The sequence below is a fragment of the Somniosus microcephalus genome, chromosome 7 (assembly GCF_052327205.1).
Source record: "Somniosus microcephalus isolate GS21.2 chromosome 7, FLI_Smic_1.0, whole genome shotgun sequence".
Taxonomy (NCBI): domain Eukaryota; kingdom Metazoa; phylum Chordata; class Chondrichthyes; order Squaliformes; family Somniosidae; genus Somniosus; species Somniosus microcephalus.
The window spans coordinates 131555131-131570869 of NC_140993.1; the positions used below are offsets into that span (position 1 = coordinate 131555131).

General features: G+C 45.3%; 1 protein-coding gene across 1 annotated transcript in view; it reads left to right on the forward strand.

Moving 5' to 3' along the window:
- Window positions 1-15739, forward strand: part of LOC147114888 (lipoxygenase homology domain-containing protein 1-like) — a 42013-nt gene that overhangs the window by 2942 nt on the left and 23332 nt on the right. The window contains exons 2-3 of the mRNA XM_085992957.1: window positions 907-1045; window positions 9441-9592. Coding sequence (XP_085849083.1) covers window positions 907-1045; window positions 9441-9592 — 291 coding nt within the window. The remainder of the gene's footprint in view (window positions 1-906; window positions 1046-9440; window positions 9593-15739) is intronic.

Sequence of the window (15739 nt, forward strand, 5' to 3'; positions counted from 1 at the left end):
GGTTTTACCTGTTCCATTCCTTTAATTAGCTTGTATACTTCTGTAAAATCACCTCCTGGACACCTATTTTCCAGCCAGGCTAAAAACCTGAAGTTTCTCTGGCCTTTCTTCATAACCTAGTCCTTTTACACTCAGGATCAGTTTTGTCGCTCTTTTCTGCGCTACTTCCAGCACTTGAATGCCTCCCCAAGTCTCTCAACAAAGATAGAAAGCTGGAAGTATTAGGGAATACGCAGGACAGAGGCTACGCCAGCTTTTTTCCTAGATTTGTGCTCATTTCTATTCGAAGATGAGCAGGGAAGTTCTTCTGGTGTCCTGGCCAATATTCATTCCTCAACCAACATCACTAAAACAAATTATCTGGCCATTATCTCATTGCTGCTTGTGGAAGCTTACTGTGCACAATTTGGCTGCCGCGTTCCCTACATTACTACAGTGACTACACTTCATTACTACTTCATTGGCTGTAATGTGCTTTGGATGTCCATCGGTCAATCTGGCCGGCTACTGGGTGGGAAACGGAGTAAAGAAATGATAATGAGATCCTACCATTAAATTCAACAGGACCTCCACGTTTCCGGCATTTCCAGGTTTTACCCCCGCAAACACCGATTCCCGTTTCCTCCCTGGCTCCCTGTAAATATCGGGGTCTGCATTTCTACCTGGAAGGATATGTTGGGGTAGAAATACCACTTCTGTAGTCATCAACCCACAACTTTCCCTCCATTTATGTGAATTGACAAAAAAATCACAGCTGGTAAACACAGAAAAGGAATTTCTACCCCATTGTTTAATAGTCCACAGCTCACCATTGGTAGAATGTTGGGAAAGCGATTTTATATTATTATATACAGGACTAATTTTGTATATGCAAATAATTCTGCAAAATGTAAACTTTTCTTGCAGGTATTGATGAAACAAGAAAATAGTGGACAGATTTTGAAATTTAATGCAGGAAGGTGGTTATCAAGACAGCACGATGATGGAGAAATTGTGCGTGAAATTCCTCTTGCAAGAGAACATGATGGGAAGCCAGTCTACCCAGGTATAGAAATTCCAGTCTAAAAAGGACAAGCTGCTAAACAGCCATCAGTGGTACACTAGCCAGGGTAATTAATGAAAATACCAGTTGTTTGAGAATTACAACAAATTCCACACAAGCTCCATACCATAACAGATCTTAATTCCCACTGTATGGAATCACAGACAAATGTGCAATTATTACATGCCTTATTATTATATGCATATAATGGCCCAGAAATTCGAGTCGGGGGCTTCCCGCGGGTGCAAGCCCCCGATCTGCACTTACCTTGTGCGCCGGCCTTTGAGCTGTGGGCCCCCGTGGAATTCCGATCCGGGGCCTGCTCCAGCTGCCGGCGCGAAGTGCTTGCGTATCCCAGGGGCGTAGTTAGTTCGATGCGTCCCCTGGGATCACGTGGGCCATGGAGAGCCAATCGGAGCAGGGAATGCTCCATTCATAAGTCTGACAGGAAGTGCTGTCAAACTTAGAAATACTATGGGCCCCTTCTTCTTACAAAACATCACTAAATCTTAAAATAAATTTTAAATAAACATCACATTTTTTAAATAAACTATAAATTACATGAAATAACTGTTTTAAACAATAATTTAAATTTTTGAAAATTTTTTTTAATTTTCTAACGAGGCTAAAAATAAACTTACCTTGCTTTAAAGTATTTAAAAATAATAAACCTGTGGAAAAAATGTTTTAATTTTAATTAATTCACCACTTACCTTGTAAAAAGCAGGCCTTACGCCTGCTTTTTACATTTCTAACTTCTGCAGGCTTACCTTCCTGGGAAAACCTGTAAAAAAAAATGAAGTTCGATGCGCACGCGCAGCCTCCCCCGCGCACGCGTTCGACCTCTGAACCTCTGCTTTCAGGGGAACGGAAGTGCTGGTTTCCCGCGCATGCGCAGTGCATGCAGGAAACCGGCACTTCCATTGGGCCTACAGGTGAGTACCCCATGCGTACTCACCCGTGGAGACCCGAATTTCTGGGCCTATATATATATATATATATTATTATTATATGCATTTATTACATGCCTGTAACTAGCCAGCTACTGAATAGTATCAAACCTTAATTGGCCTCCTCTCTTTGTACCATCATTATTCTTTTCAGTGGTACCATGAAGAGCTGAATTTTAACGTGGTGGAGCAGGTGGGTTTGGGCACAAAACCAGGGAAATTGACTGTGTCAGAAAGCCGGCTCCAACCCACGACTTCTAGGTTTCACTCCAGTTTGTTAGGCTGCATGCGTGCAACCACCTTGGGAGAAGCAGGTTGTCCATTAACATATGCTAATCGCTCAATTAGAGTGATATTGACACAGATGTTTGTCTTTAACATCGGGTTTCCTGGGCTTCCTGAAACTCGCTGGTGAAAGTAAGGCGAGTACTCAGTGGCAATTGAGGGGGCTGATTCAATCTCAGAGAAATGTGACAATAAATACTTAGTACTCACAGCTGCTTTCTTACCTGCTAGTGGGAAAGGGGGTTCACAGCACTTTTGCTGAGAGTTGACTTTCTATACTTTGGAGGTTTTTTCCACACTTTGGAGATTTGATCTATTGCATCAGGATAGGTGCTGCTTATGGTGCCTTAGACTGGACCTCAGATGAGGCGCAACATGACCAGCACCAGCAGCAGCACCAGCAGCCTGCTGGTCACAGACCTGTAGCTGCACACCAGAGAGGGCAGCAGCAGAAAGGGGAGCAACAGAGAGGTACAGCTTGCAGGAGGCACTACCCGTGAAACAGGGTGTACGGGCAGAGGCTGAGTTTCCTTGACATGTCTGAACAGCAGTGTGTCAGGAGGCTCAGGATGTCACGTCAGGTGGTGGCAGACATCTGCAGCCTCCAAGAAGAAGACCTGCTGCCTGCTGGACTTGGTGGCCACACATTACCAGTGAATGTCAAAGTCATTACCACCCTTACCTTTTTTTGCCTCCAGGACCTTCCAGGGCTCTGCTGCAGACAAATCCAGGATTTCCCATTCAGCAGCCCACAAATGCATAAGACAGGTGACTGATGGTTTGCTTGCCAGGGCCGGCAATTATGTCAGCTGCACCTGCGATGATGTCAGTCACAATGAGCGAGCTCTTGGATTTGTGTCTCGGGCTGGCTTCCCACAGGTGCAGGGTGTCATCGACTACACACACGTGGCACCCCCAGAACAATCAGAAGTATTCGTCAACCGCAAGGGCTTCCACTCCATCAATGTGCAGCTGGTGTGCAACTACAAAAAGATCTTCGTGCAGGTGTGCACAAGATTCCCAGGCAGCTGCCTTGATGCTTTTGTCCGGCAGCAGTCCAAGCTCCCTGATGTCTTCGGACCTGCAAGCAAACTTAAAAGCTGGCTGCTGCACGATGATACACTTGACTCCTGACACCCATCAGAAACCCGACTACTGAAGCCCAGCAGTGCTACAATGAATGCCATATCACCATCAGATGTGTAATTGAGCAGACCATCGGCATGCTGAAGATGCACTTCAGGTGCGTATACAGATCTGGAGGCACCTTTCATTACGTACCATCCAGGGTCTCCAGAATGGTCGTGGTTTGCCGCGCTGTGCACAACATTGCACAGCAATGAGGCTTGGACCTGCAGGAGGAAGAAGGCGAAGAGCTCAGATCTTGTTCGGACGATTCGGAGGGGGAGGAGGAGGGAGTTGAGGACAATGCATCCCCAGCTGCTCACATTGCAGGCCGGCATGCCAGGGAAGCCCTTATTAATGCAAGATTTACCTAGTTTGTACCAGTGCACCCATGTCAGCAGGAAATGCAATGGCCACTATTCTCCCCCTGCCCGTCCACCACCCCCCCTGCCCCCTGCCCCCATGCCACTGATACAAACCAATCCTTCAACCAACTAACCACCCCTTGAACATCCCCTCATTGGTCCCCATCAATTCATGTCTTTCTGTTCATCATGAAACAAGTTAAAAGGCCCCTTACCACCCAGCACCCAAGAATGGACAAGATGGGAAAATGGTGAAAAACAATAACATTTATGTGAACTAAATAAACAACAGAAACTTATCAACACAACATTTTCGAAGACCCCCATGTGCATTCCCTTGTGCAACTACAAAGCCTTACTCATTTTGCTACTCCTACATGGTGCAACCTCCGTGGCTTCAGCATAAGTAGAGGCAGGCTGCTCAGATCCGTGCTCTGACTGCTGAGATGCTCTTTCTCGACGTCCTCTCGGTTTTGGGGTTCTTAAGTGCCCCACCAAAGACTGCTCCACTCGGCCATTGGGAGATGAAGGAGCATGTGGGCTGCAGACTGAGTGATGGGCTGAGGGTGAGAAGTGAAAGTGCCTTGAGTGGAGTCCCCATTTCCATGACCCCTTTTGCCTTCATCCCTCTCATGGCCCAGCTGCATTTCACTGCTACCACTGTGCCAGAGAACACTTTGGTGTAAATCAGTGTGGCTCTGTAAGGCCAGGCTAAGGTATCTGTCAACTTATTTAAGGTAACAGACATGTTGGCATCCAGAGTCTGCACGATGATGGTCAAGATGTGCATTGACTCATTTGATTGGAGCGTTTGATGTTCCACGGCACTGGCCACTCTTGCCATGGAAAAACACATCGGGCAGGATTTTAACTCAGGAGTCGGGTTGGAGGCGGGACTACAACTTTCGGGGTTGTAGTCCCGCCTCCATCGAGATGCAGCCAATTCACGCGATTTTAACTTGATTGACCTTGTTGAGCCCACCCAGCGGGCTCAGCAGACCAATTAAGGGCCACCCGGCAACAGGTGATGTCACAGACTGAAATTTCATCTGTCAAGACATTTTGACAGATGAAATATCAGTGTTTCACAGCTGTTTGAAGTTCTAACCTGTGTCCTTCTCCACAGACTCAGTTAGAAATCTCTCCTGCACAGTAAGCTGAAGGCTGTCACTTTTGACAGTTCGCAGCCATTCTGCTTTCTGTGCCGGTGAGATGAGGAACTCCTGGGACCTAAAGGAAGGCTGAAAAGATAAGAAAATGTAATTTAAACTTCTTTAATCACTTTAGACACACCAAACACACTTACCTTTGCACTCAAGCACACATCACTCACCTGAATACCGACATCTCGACCCCTCCAAGTCCTTCAACCCGACGGCCCGCCTCCTCTAACTTGGCGTGGTTTGGAGCCACCAGGAATCCCACACTTCAACCTTAAACATAGGGATTAGGCTAAAAACTGCCTGTTAACTACCTGTTAACTGGCAGTTAATTGGCACTAATCCCTTCCCATCTCGGGTAGGCAGGTCCCAGTGCGGGGCGGGTACCCGTCTCCTTTGAAACTGGCATGGAGGCGGGTTTGGGTGCAGGATGGGGTCGGGACCCCTGATGTCAGGATTTTAACCCCCCCCCCAACGCCTCCAATCCCGACTCCACGGCCCAATGAAAATCCTGCCCATCATCTCATTAGCCTGCGACATCAACCCACTCATGTTTGAGGTGTACTCCTCCATTCTCTCTGCAATCATGGTCAGTCTACTTTGAAGGCCTGTCACAGCATCACAGATTGTCTGTTGCTCAATGATTCTCGATGGCTCTCGAGGTACAGCATCTGTGTCCAGCTAAGCAGAGCTTGGAGAGGGCTGTGCCTTCCGACGCGAACTATTCACTGCTGTCCCTGTCTCCACCATCTGCTCTTGCTCACTTGTGAAGTGCGAGTCACCAGGTGAAAACCCAACTATCTGCCTTACTGGTCCACTGAAATGTGAGTATCTAAGCTGATGCATGGTCTGCATGAGTCCTGTGACGGTGCACCCTCAGAAGGACTCCTCTGAGGATTCGTTGTTGGCCCCCGCCACCGACTTCTGCTGCATGCATGAAGGCCCTGTCGGAGATAAAACACATGAATTAGTCCTGGCAAGGTAACAATATGTTGCAAGTTATTATGAAGATGATCATATTTCATTCGCTGTCGAAATCAAGTCAACATGACTGAGTGCCGTATGATATGTGGCTGGCTTTTATTTAATTGTGGCACCAGGTTGCTGGGAGGTCCCTGACTCGCCATCTCCGACAGCCAGGGATGCTGAAACTCCACTGATTCCCGGTGCCTTCTCCGTTGCATTTGTTAGCTGTGAGATCTGTGGAGATCCCCCTCCAGCTCTCCCCCTCTCCCTGGTGTTCTGTGCTCTCTTCTACAAGGAGGGAAAGAACAGACCTATGAGTGAGTGTAATGGAGCACATTTGGTGAGGGAGAGGCATGAAATTGCATAAGGATGAGGGTGAGTGGCAGTGGGTGGTGGATAGTTGGGGATGTGAGGCAGTGAATAAAAAGAGAAGGGAGGGTAGGTGGGTGGGTGGGCGTGCAAGGTAAGTGGGTGTGAGGAGTGATGTGATGGAATAGGCTTGAGAAGAGAGAGTGGCGGGGGGTGGGGTGGTGGGGAGTGTTGTGCATAGCAGGATGTAGGTGAATGTGTAACGATACTCACCTTTCCTGACCTGGTTAGGTCATTGAACCACTTCCTACACTGAATCCAGGAGCATGGCACCACGCTCCTGCTGCTGACCTGCTCTGCAAACTCCAACTACATCTTCTTTGTTTCAGCTGCAGGCTTCTTCCTCCCATTGCTAGGGAAGAGTATCTCTCTCCCACTTCTCACAAACCCCAGCAACACATCAAGGGAGGCATCAGTGAAGCGGGGGCACCATACTACTCCATTGTAATACTTACACTTCTCTTCCTGCCAATTCTCTTCCTGCCAATTCCAACTCCTTCAACTTGCATCTTTGGATTATCACTTTAAATACTGGAGTTGAGATTATGCCATGGGGGTTCATATCACATTGGCTGACACTGATTGGAAACCCAGAAGTAAAATTATTATGAGGTGGCTGCATTAAAAAGCCACTGACAGACGCGCTGAACTTACTTCTGGGTTTCCCGCGCGATATCGGATTCCAGCGTGTCTCCCAATTAATATTGGGGTCGATGATTCCAAACTGTATTTGCGTACAACATAAGTACCAAATAAGCTTAGAGAAGGAGAATTATTTGAATTTAACCATCAGGAAAGGTTAACTGACGCCAAGTGCAACAGCAAGTGGATGCAAAGTTCCGATTTTAACTTGGGGCGAGCCTCTGACTTGCCCCGGCTCCACAACATGGAGCCAGGCCATTTTAACTCCAGGGTCTTATTTAAATATAAAGGGCCTAACTGCTCCCCCCGAACCCGGCATCAATGATGCGAAGCTGAGGGTGGCAAGAGGCCACTGCTGGAGACTCACAGGAGCAGTCCCTGGTGCTAAGGTAAGTTGATTAGGAGGAAGATGGAGGCGAGTGGGAGGGGAGGAGAAACCCAGGAAGGGGAGGTCCTGGGACCACAAGGAAACACGGAAAAAAAAACTCACTGTTATAAATCTCATCAAGAAACTACTTATGAAATAACGCTGGACGGCCGTCTGGTGGCGCCGTCCAAGGAGTATAAATACTCGGGCGTCGGCCCCAGCTTGCCAGGGACATTTTGTAAGACGAGCTAGTGAAATACAACTAGACCTCCATGTTCTGAAACAAGTTGATTAAAGCCTTGCTTTATGCTCAAACCAAGTGCGTAGTGAGTTTTATTACGTCACTCACCTTCTCCGCCCTCTTCTGGGTCTGCTGCTCCTTGGCACCATTCTCTAGCAAGGCCAGCACCTCACTGAGAATTAGTTAAAATTGCATTGCGGTCTGAATGACGTCATCAGACCCCGATTTTTGCCTTTCAATGATGACCTCGCATTCTGCCCAAAAAGTGCCTGTTAAAATGGCGCAGAAGGCGAGTGTGGCATGGACAAGGTGACTGTCACACTACTGATATTTTAACCCCTTGCACACCCCATTATCATCAGGTACAGGGGTTAAAATTGGGGCTTTAGATTCTACACGGTAGGAACTGAAGGTGGAAGGCTTTTCAGGAGAAACCAGAAAAACCAGTAGGAAACAGAACCATCATTTTTGGAGAGACCTGGGAGTCCAGTTGCAGGTGGAGCTACCTAGCCAGTCCACAGTAAACAAATCACAGTCATAGCAACAGAGTACCACAGAATAAAACATTAAGTCAGCACAATAACTGGAACCTCTAAGGGAAAAGCCAAGTTTAAAAGTGATTGCTGCCTAGTCATTTGACTGTGCGCTGGTGATCTTATAGAAATTGTGCTGGCACAGTGGACTGCTGCAAAATGAAGGCATTGTTGTTGCTGCTGGGGTACCACACATTCACTGAATTAATCTGATCCTGTGGTCCCATACGGTCTGTGCATTGATGGAATGAAAGGCTTGCCTAATTCATATATGCCACCGGATTATTCTTAAGGGGCTTTGATTGCTACATGTGTGCCATCAATGAGGCTTTACCGCCTGGTTAAAAGGCTACACTCTCTCATGCTGTTGCATCCTTTGGGTGCACTCAACACAGCCTCAGCACTCTTTCTCACACCAAAGAACTTCTTTTTCATTTGCTTCCATGACCAATGAACATAGGAGAATATATTAACATGAGTGACTACCTCCTGCCATGCTCACTGCATTGGCTCATATGGAAGAGTTTCCCTTGGCTCAAAAAAATGGCCACTTTCTTGTGCTGTACCTTTTCCAGCAGCATATCCAGGCTTTCTTTGGTGGCGGGGCAGTCCTACCATTTGCTCCTGTAATGATCTTTCTGCCAGAGAGTCAGGATCCAAGAAAAAGTGAACTTTAAATTCTGCTGGATTCCCCTGTTACCATAGTATCGCCCTACACTCTGGGAAATACACAGGAACTGTGTCTAAAATATTTAAGTTAGATGACCTCACTGAATTCAGCAAGCTCTGCATGACATTCTGCAAACATAAGGATGCAAGTAAGCGCTGTAATTGCAGCTGCTTTTACCCTACAGCCGGGGAAACCAGCCATTCAGTGATGCCCAGTTTTACAAAAGGAAGGTACAGCCTTTTATTCCTCAGGTAAAATTTTCAGCTGGTCTTGCACAAATTCGTGTTGAACCTATGAGTTCTTTGAAACTCAGGTTTCTTTTAGTCAGAGCTTTACTACCTTAATCTCAGCACAGAGGGTGAGTGAACTATATTCATTGACAAAAACTTTCCTAATCTTCTTTGACAGAGAATTACATCTGAACTTCATTTGCCTCAGGAAATCTCAATACTAAAGTTTTTTTTTCCACCTCCTCATGCTTGAAATAGGGAAATTTCTAATTCAGTTGGAAGTAGAGGGATTGGTTCCAGTTGGGGAAAAATTCTTTCCCAGAGCTTGAGGAAAGGTGCACTAGTCAGATTGAATAGCCTTTGCTATTTTATGTTTTAGGTACAACATTTTACTTAATTAGTCTATGCTTTCTGGTCTGCCATTCATTAAGTTCAGTTTCTATTAATACTACAATAATTGTAATTGGCTTTACATTCTTGTGGTGCATTTGACAGTGGTGAAATACCAAGTACGTATCCACACTGGGCATTTGGAAGAAGCTGATTCTTATCTTCCCATCTACATCTGTATCTATGGGGATAGAGGAGACACTGGACTGCGTTATCTATACAAATTTGACAAATCTGCCCAGTTCAAAGAGAGACAGGTAAGCTTGTGAGCAGAAGCTATGGATTGTTTTTATTGTTGAAAAATAGGTTAAAACATTTTTTCCATATATTTAGTGACCAACAAGCCAAATGACAGTGGATGCACATGACTTAGCTATGGGTGATTTTGTGAAGCACAATTTTGGAATGGCAGAAAAGATATCAATTATGATACACCTCTAATAATCACCCTTTAGTGGTTTTCAAAGGAGCTAACAAGTTGCTTAAGTGACATTGAACATAATATATCCAGCTGTGGAGTACACAAAACATTTAAGAGGTGGCTCAGGAGCAAATTTGTTAAGACCATTTTACTGATTGAGCCATGAAAGTCCTTGGTGACTGTGAATGGAGAACTGGGAGGACTCTTTCGATCTGGGAGAATGGCTTACAAGCGTGCTCCAGAGGAAAGCTGTGTGATCATACATCATAGATCAAGCAAACTTGTGCTAGCGAGAGATCCAGGAGAATTTTACCACCTTTGGAAAAAGAGCATCAGCATAGGAAGAAAATTACTGTAAAGGTCAGATAGAAAGATGAAGCTAGCTGGTAGTTATGGATATATGGAAAAGAACTGTTTTCACACAAAGCTGTTTAGCAAGGTACATAATACAAGTGAAGCTAGCAAGCTAATACAGATTACTTTCTAAATGCCATCAATGCAAACAGATGAACTGGAAAAGATAATTTGCATAGGACAAGTTACCGAATCCCCAAGTTTCATGTCTGGTTATGTAGGTAAAGCAGTAAACTTGTGTAACCTGTGCATGTGGTGAAGGAAGTTTCAAGTGGTACTTCTGGAATTTTCCACCAGAAGTAGCATTTGAGTTGTACAATACCTCTGCCCAAATATGAGGATGAATATTTTACTAAGAGACTAATGACAGAATACATCATATGACATATTTCCTAACATTTGTCCCTAGAAATGCTGGGCATATAGGACACCTCTGGACCCCTGGTGTCCAGCATTGCAATGGGCATTAAATTTGAAATAGACAGTTTCCCTGCCAAATTTCAAACCACCTCCACCCCACCTCAGGCAGGCTCCTTAGTGACACCATAAATAATCCCGGTATCCGTGCAAAATATTTAAATTTCCCCGACCCCGAAATATCGGAGGCAATTTTAATCCTACCCACCTGGTGGAAACTGGGTGAACATAAGAACATAAGAACATAAGAAATAGGAGCAGGAGTAGGCCAATCGGCCCCTCGAGCCTGCTCCGCCATTCAATAAGATCATGGCTGATCTGATCCTAACTGCCAATCTACTATCACAGAACCATCTCCTGAATCTAACAGAATTAGACACACGAAATAGGAGCAGGATCAGGCTACACGGCCCCTGGGCCCGCTCCGCTACCCACAGGGCCATGACCGATCCGAACCTAGACTCATGTCCAAATTCCTGCCTGCTCCCCGTAACCCTTAATTCCCTTTACTTCTAGGAAACTGTCTATTTCTGTTTTAAATTTATGTAATGATGTAGCTTCTACAGCTTTTTGGGGCAGCATATTCCATGGACCTACCACCCTCTGAGTGAAGTAGTTCCTCCTCATCTCAGTTTTGAAAGAGCAGCCCCTTATTCTAAGACTATGCCCCCTAGTTCCAGTTTCACCCATCATCGGGAACATCCTCCCTGCATCCACCCGATCCAACCCCTTCACAATCTTATATGTTTCAATAAGATCGCCTCTCATTCTTCTGAACTCCAATGAGTAGAGTCCCAATCTACTCAACCTCTCCTCATATGTCCATCCCCTCATCCCCGGGATTAACCGAGTGAACCTTCTTTGTACTGACTCGAGAGCAAGTATGTCTTTTCTTAAGTATGGACACCAAAACTGTATGCAGTATTCCAGGTGCGGTCTCACCAATACCTTGTACAACTGAAGCAATACCTCCCTATTTTTATATTCTATCCCCCTAGCAATGAAAGCCAACATTCCATTGGCCTTCTTAATCACTTGCTGCGCCTGCATACGAACCTTTTGAGTTTCATGCACCAGGACCCCCAGATCCCTTTGTACTTCAGTACTTTCCAGTTTCTTGCCATTAAGATAATAACTTGCTCTACGATTTTTCCTGCCAAAGTGCATAACCTCACACTTTCCAGTATTGTATTCCATCTGCCAAATCTCTGCCCACTTACTTAGCCTGTCTATCTCCCCTTGCAGGTTTTTTATGTCCTCCTCACTCACTACTTTCCCTCCCATCTTAGTATCATCTGCAAACTTTGATATGTTACACTCGGTCCCCTCCTCCAAATCGTTAATATAGATTGTAAAGAGTTGGGGACCCAGCACTGACCCCTGCGGAACACCACTAGTTACTGATTGCCAGTCTGAGAATCAACCATTTATCCCAACTCTCTGCCTTCTGTTAGATAGCCAATCCTCTATCCATGCCAGAATATTACCCCCAATCCCGTGATTTTTTATCTTAAGCAATAATCTTTTGTGTGGCACCTTGTCAAATGCCTTTTGGAAGTCTAAATACACTACGTCCACTGGTTCCCCTTTATCCACCCTATATGTTACTTCCTCAAAGAACTCCAGCAAATTTGTCAAACATGACGTCCCCTTCATAAAACCATGCTGACTTTGTCCTATTAAATTATGTTTACCCAAATGTCTTGTTACTGTCTCCTTAATAATGGACTCCAAAATTTTACCTACCACAGATGTTAGGCTAACCGGTCTATAGTTTCCAGCCTTCTGTCTACTGCCCTTTTTAAATAAGGGTGTTACATTAGCAGTTTTCCAGTCTGCCGGGACCTTTGCTGAGTCCAGGGGGTTTTGGAAAATTATTACCAATGCATCCACAATCCCTACCGCCACTTCCCTCAAGACCCTAGGATGTAAGCCATCAGGTCCAGGGTGTTTTATCCGCCTTGAGTCCCATTATTTTACCGAGTACCACTTCCTTAGTGATTTTGATCATGTTTAGCTCCTCCCCCCCATAGCCCCCTGTTTGTCCAGTGTTGGGATATTCTTAGTGTCCTCTACTGTAAAGACTGATACAAAATATTCATTCAGTGTTTTTGCCATCTCCATATTTCCCACCATTAATTTCCCGGTCTCATCCTCTAAGGGACCAATATTTACTTTAGCCACCCTTTTTCTTTTTATATAACTATAAAAACTCTTACTATCTGTTTTTATATTTTTTGCTAATTTACTTTCATAACCTATCTTCCCTTTCTTAATCAATTTTGTTGTTATTTTTTGCTGTCTTTTAAAGTTTTCCCAATCCTCTATCCTCCCACTAGATTTGGCTACCTTATATGCCCTTGTTTTTAGTCGAATACTATCCTTAATTTCTTTACTTAGCCACGGATGGCTGTCTTTTCTTTTACACCCTTTTCTTCTCAGTGGAATATATTTTTTTTGGAAGTTGTAAAATTACTCCTTAAATGTACACCACTGATCATGTATCGTCTTACCCTTTAATCTATTTTACCAATCCACTCTACTCAATTCCGCTCTCATACCTTCATAGTCTCCTTTATTCAAGCTTAGCACGCTTGTTTGAGATCCAACCTTCTCACCCTCGAATTGAATATGGAATTCAACCATGTTATGGTCACTCATTCCAAGGGGATCCTTTACTAGGACATTTTTAATTAATCCTGTCTCGTTATACAGGACCAGATCTAAGGTTGCTTGCCCCCTGGTCGGTTCAGTTACATACTGCTCAAGAAACCCATCCCTAATACACTCAATGAACTCATCCTCAAGGCAGCCCTGCCCAATTTGATTTGTCCAATTAATATGATAGTTAAAATCCCCCATAATTATAGATGTTCCCTTATTACAAGCCTCAACTATTTCCTGATTGATACTCCGTCCAACAGAGTTGCAACTGTTTGGAGGCCTATAGACTACGCCCACTAGTGTTTTTTTCCCCTTATTATTCCTTATCTCCACCCAAACTGTTTCATTATCCTGATCTTTTGACCCAATATCATTTCTCTGTATTACAGTGATTCCTTCCTTTATTAACATAGCCACCCCACCTCCCCTTCCTTCCTGCCTGTCCTTCCTGATCGTTAAATAACCTGGTATGTTTAATTCCCAGGCATTGTCACCCTGCAGCCATGTTTCTGTAATGGCCACAAGATCATACCCATATGTAGTTATTTGTGCCATTAACTCGTCTATTTTGTTACGACTGCTACGTGCATTCAGATAGAGAACTTTCAAATATGTTTTGTGACACTTAGTTCCTGCTTTTGCCCTTTTTATTACTTTACCTTTTACTCCATACCTTCTGCCCCTTCCTGACATGCTCTGGTTTTTAATTTCCCCACTGCTACCTAAGTCTATGACCTTCTCTGTTGTCATTTTTATTATTTGCTCTCTAGGAACCTCCCCCCCCCACTAGTTAGTTTAAAGCCCTCTCTACAGCCCTAGTTATATGATTCGCCAGGACTCTAGTCCCAGCACTGGCCAAGTGAAGCCCGTCCCAATGGAACAGCTCCCTCCTGCCCCAGTACTGGTGCCACTGTCCCAGGAAGCAAAACCCATTTCTCCCACACCAGTCTTTGAGCCACGCATTTAACTCTCTAATTTTATTTGTCCTAGCCAAATTCGCTCGTGGCTCAGGTAATAATCCAGAGATTATTACCCTTGAGGTTCTGTTTTTTAATTTGACCCCTAGCTGCTCATACTCCTTCAACAGAACCGGCTTCCTAGTCCTATCTACATCGTTTGTACCAACATGGACCACGACAACTGGATCCACCCCCTCCCACTGCAAGTTTCTTTCCAGCCCAGAGGAGATGTCCTTAACCCTGGCATCGGGTAGGCAACACAGCCTTCGGGACTCTCGCTCTCGGCTGCAGAGAACTCTATCTATCTCCCTAATAATACTATCCCCTATCACTACAACATTTCTATTTACTCCCCCCTCTTGAATGGCCCCCCGTTCCACGGTGCTGTGGCCAGGTTGCTCATCCTCCCTGCAGTCCCTGCTCCCGTCCCCACAGGGAGTAAGAACCTCGAACCTGTTGGACAAGAGCAAGGGCTGCGGCTCCTCCAACACTACCTCCTGGATCCCCGTACCTGCCTCACTCGTAGTCACACCGTCCTGTCCATGACCATGGGCTACATCTGAATTAATTAACTTCATAGGTGTGACCACCTCCTGAAACACAGAGTCCAGGTACTTCTCCCCCTCCCTGATGTGTCGCAGTGTCTGAAGCTCAGACTCCAGCTCATCAACACGCCCAGGTTATTTTCTCGCCTTGGAGGTACCAGGAAATAACCAACTGTTCCCAGTCCTAATCTATTCTACTGAGCAGTTGGGAAGGCCACCAACCCAAAGCCTACAGAATCCTTTTGTACATACGCATATCGGGTCCCAATTACTTCATTGGGACCAATGTTCCCTTTAAGCTGCGCGGCTGCGCCGCTTGGCACTCTGCAGCTCCTGCGCAGCTGGCTCACCAGTTTTTAAATAGGAAAAGCTGCACATGCGCTGTATTTTGAATGGGCCACACTGCCCCTTAAAGGCATCACTCACCCAAAAAAAAATTAAAGGGAACATTTGTAAAGTCTGTGGGTTGTTTAGTTAATTAATACACAGACTCCAAGAGTAACTTAAAACAGGACTTTACTATTCGAAGGTCAGGGCGAATCTGCTCAATACTTCCTGACACAGCACTTATATACCGGTGTGGTCACCGTCGGTATTACAGTATACAGAAGCCAACAAAGTAGTGCAACACCTAAAGTAGTTCTCTTAAAGGTAGACGGGTACATACACTACAATCCTCCCTTTTTAGCTTACAACATACTGATTCCCCATTAAACATACATTATAACATATATACAACTTTATGCAAGACAGTTCACAGATTCAGTCTCTCTGGAGGTTTCCGGACTCTGTCCGGATAACGCCTCGATGGTGTCGTAACTTCCGGCGGGGTAGTAGGTGCTTCTGGCAAGGTCGATTCAGCTTGAAGGACAGTGTCAGGTTCATCTGATTCCAGTATTACCAGATCGGAGGTAGGTGTTCTGGGTATCTCTGTCTCAACATTAACCGTGTAAGGTGGTGGAGTAGGTTGGCCATTTGTGGCTGACCCTATGATCTGGTCAACATGGCGCCTTATTATACTGTCCCCAATGTCCACCGTATACA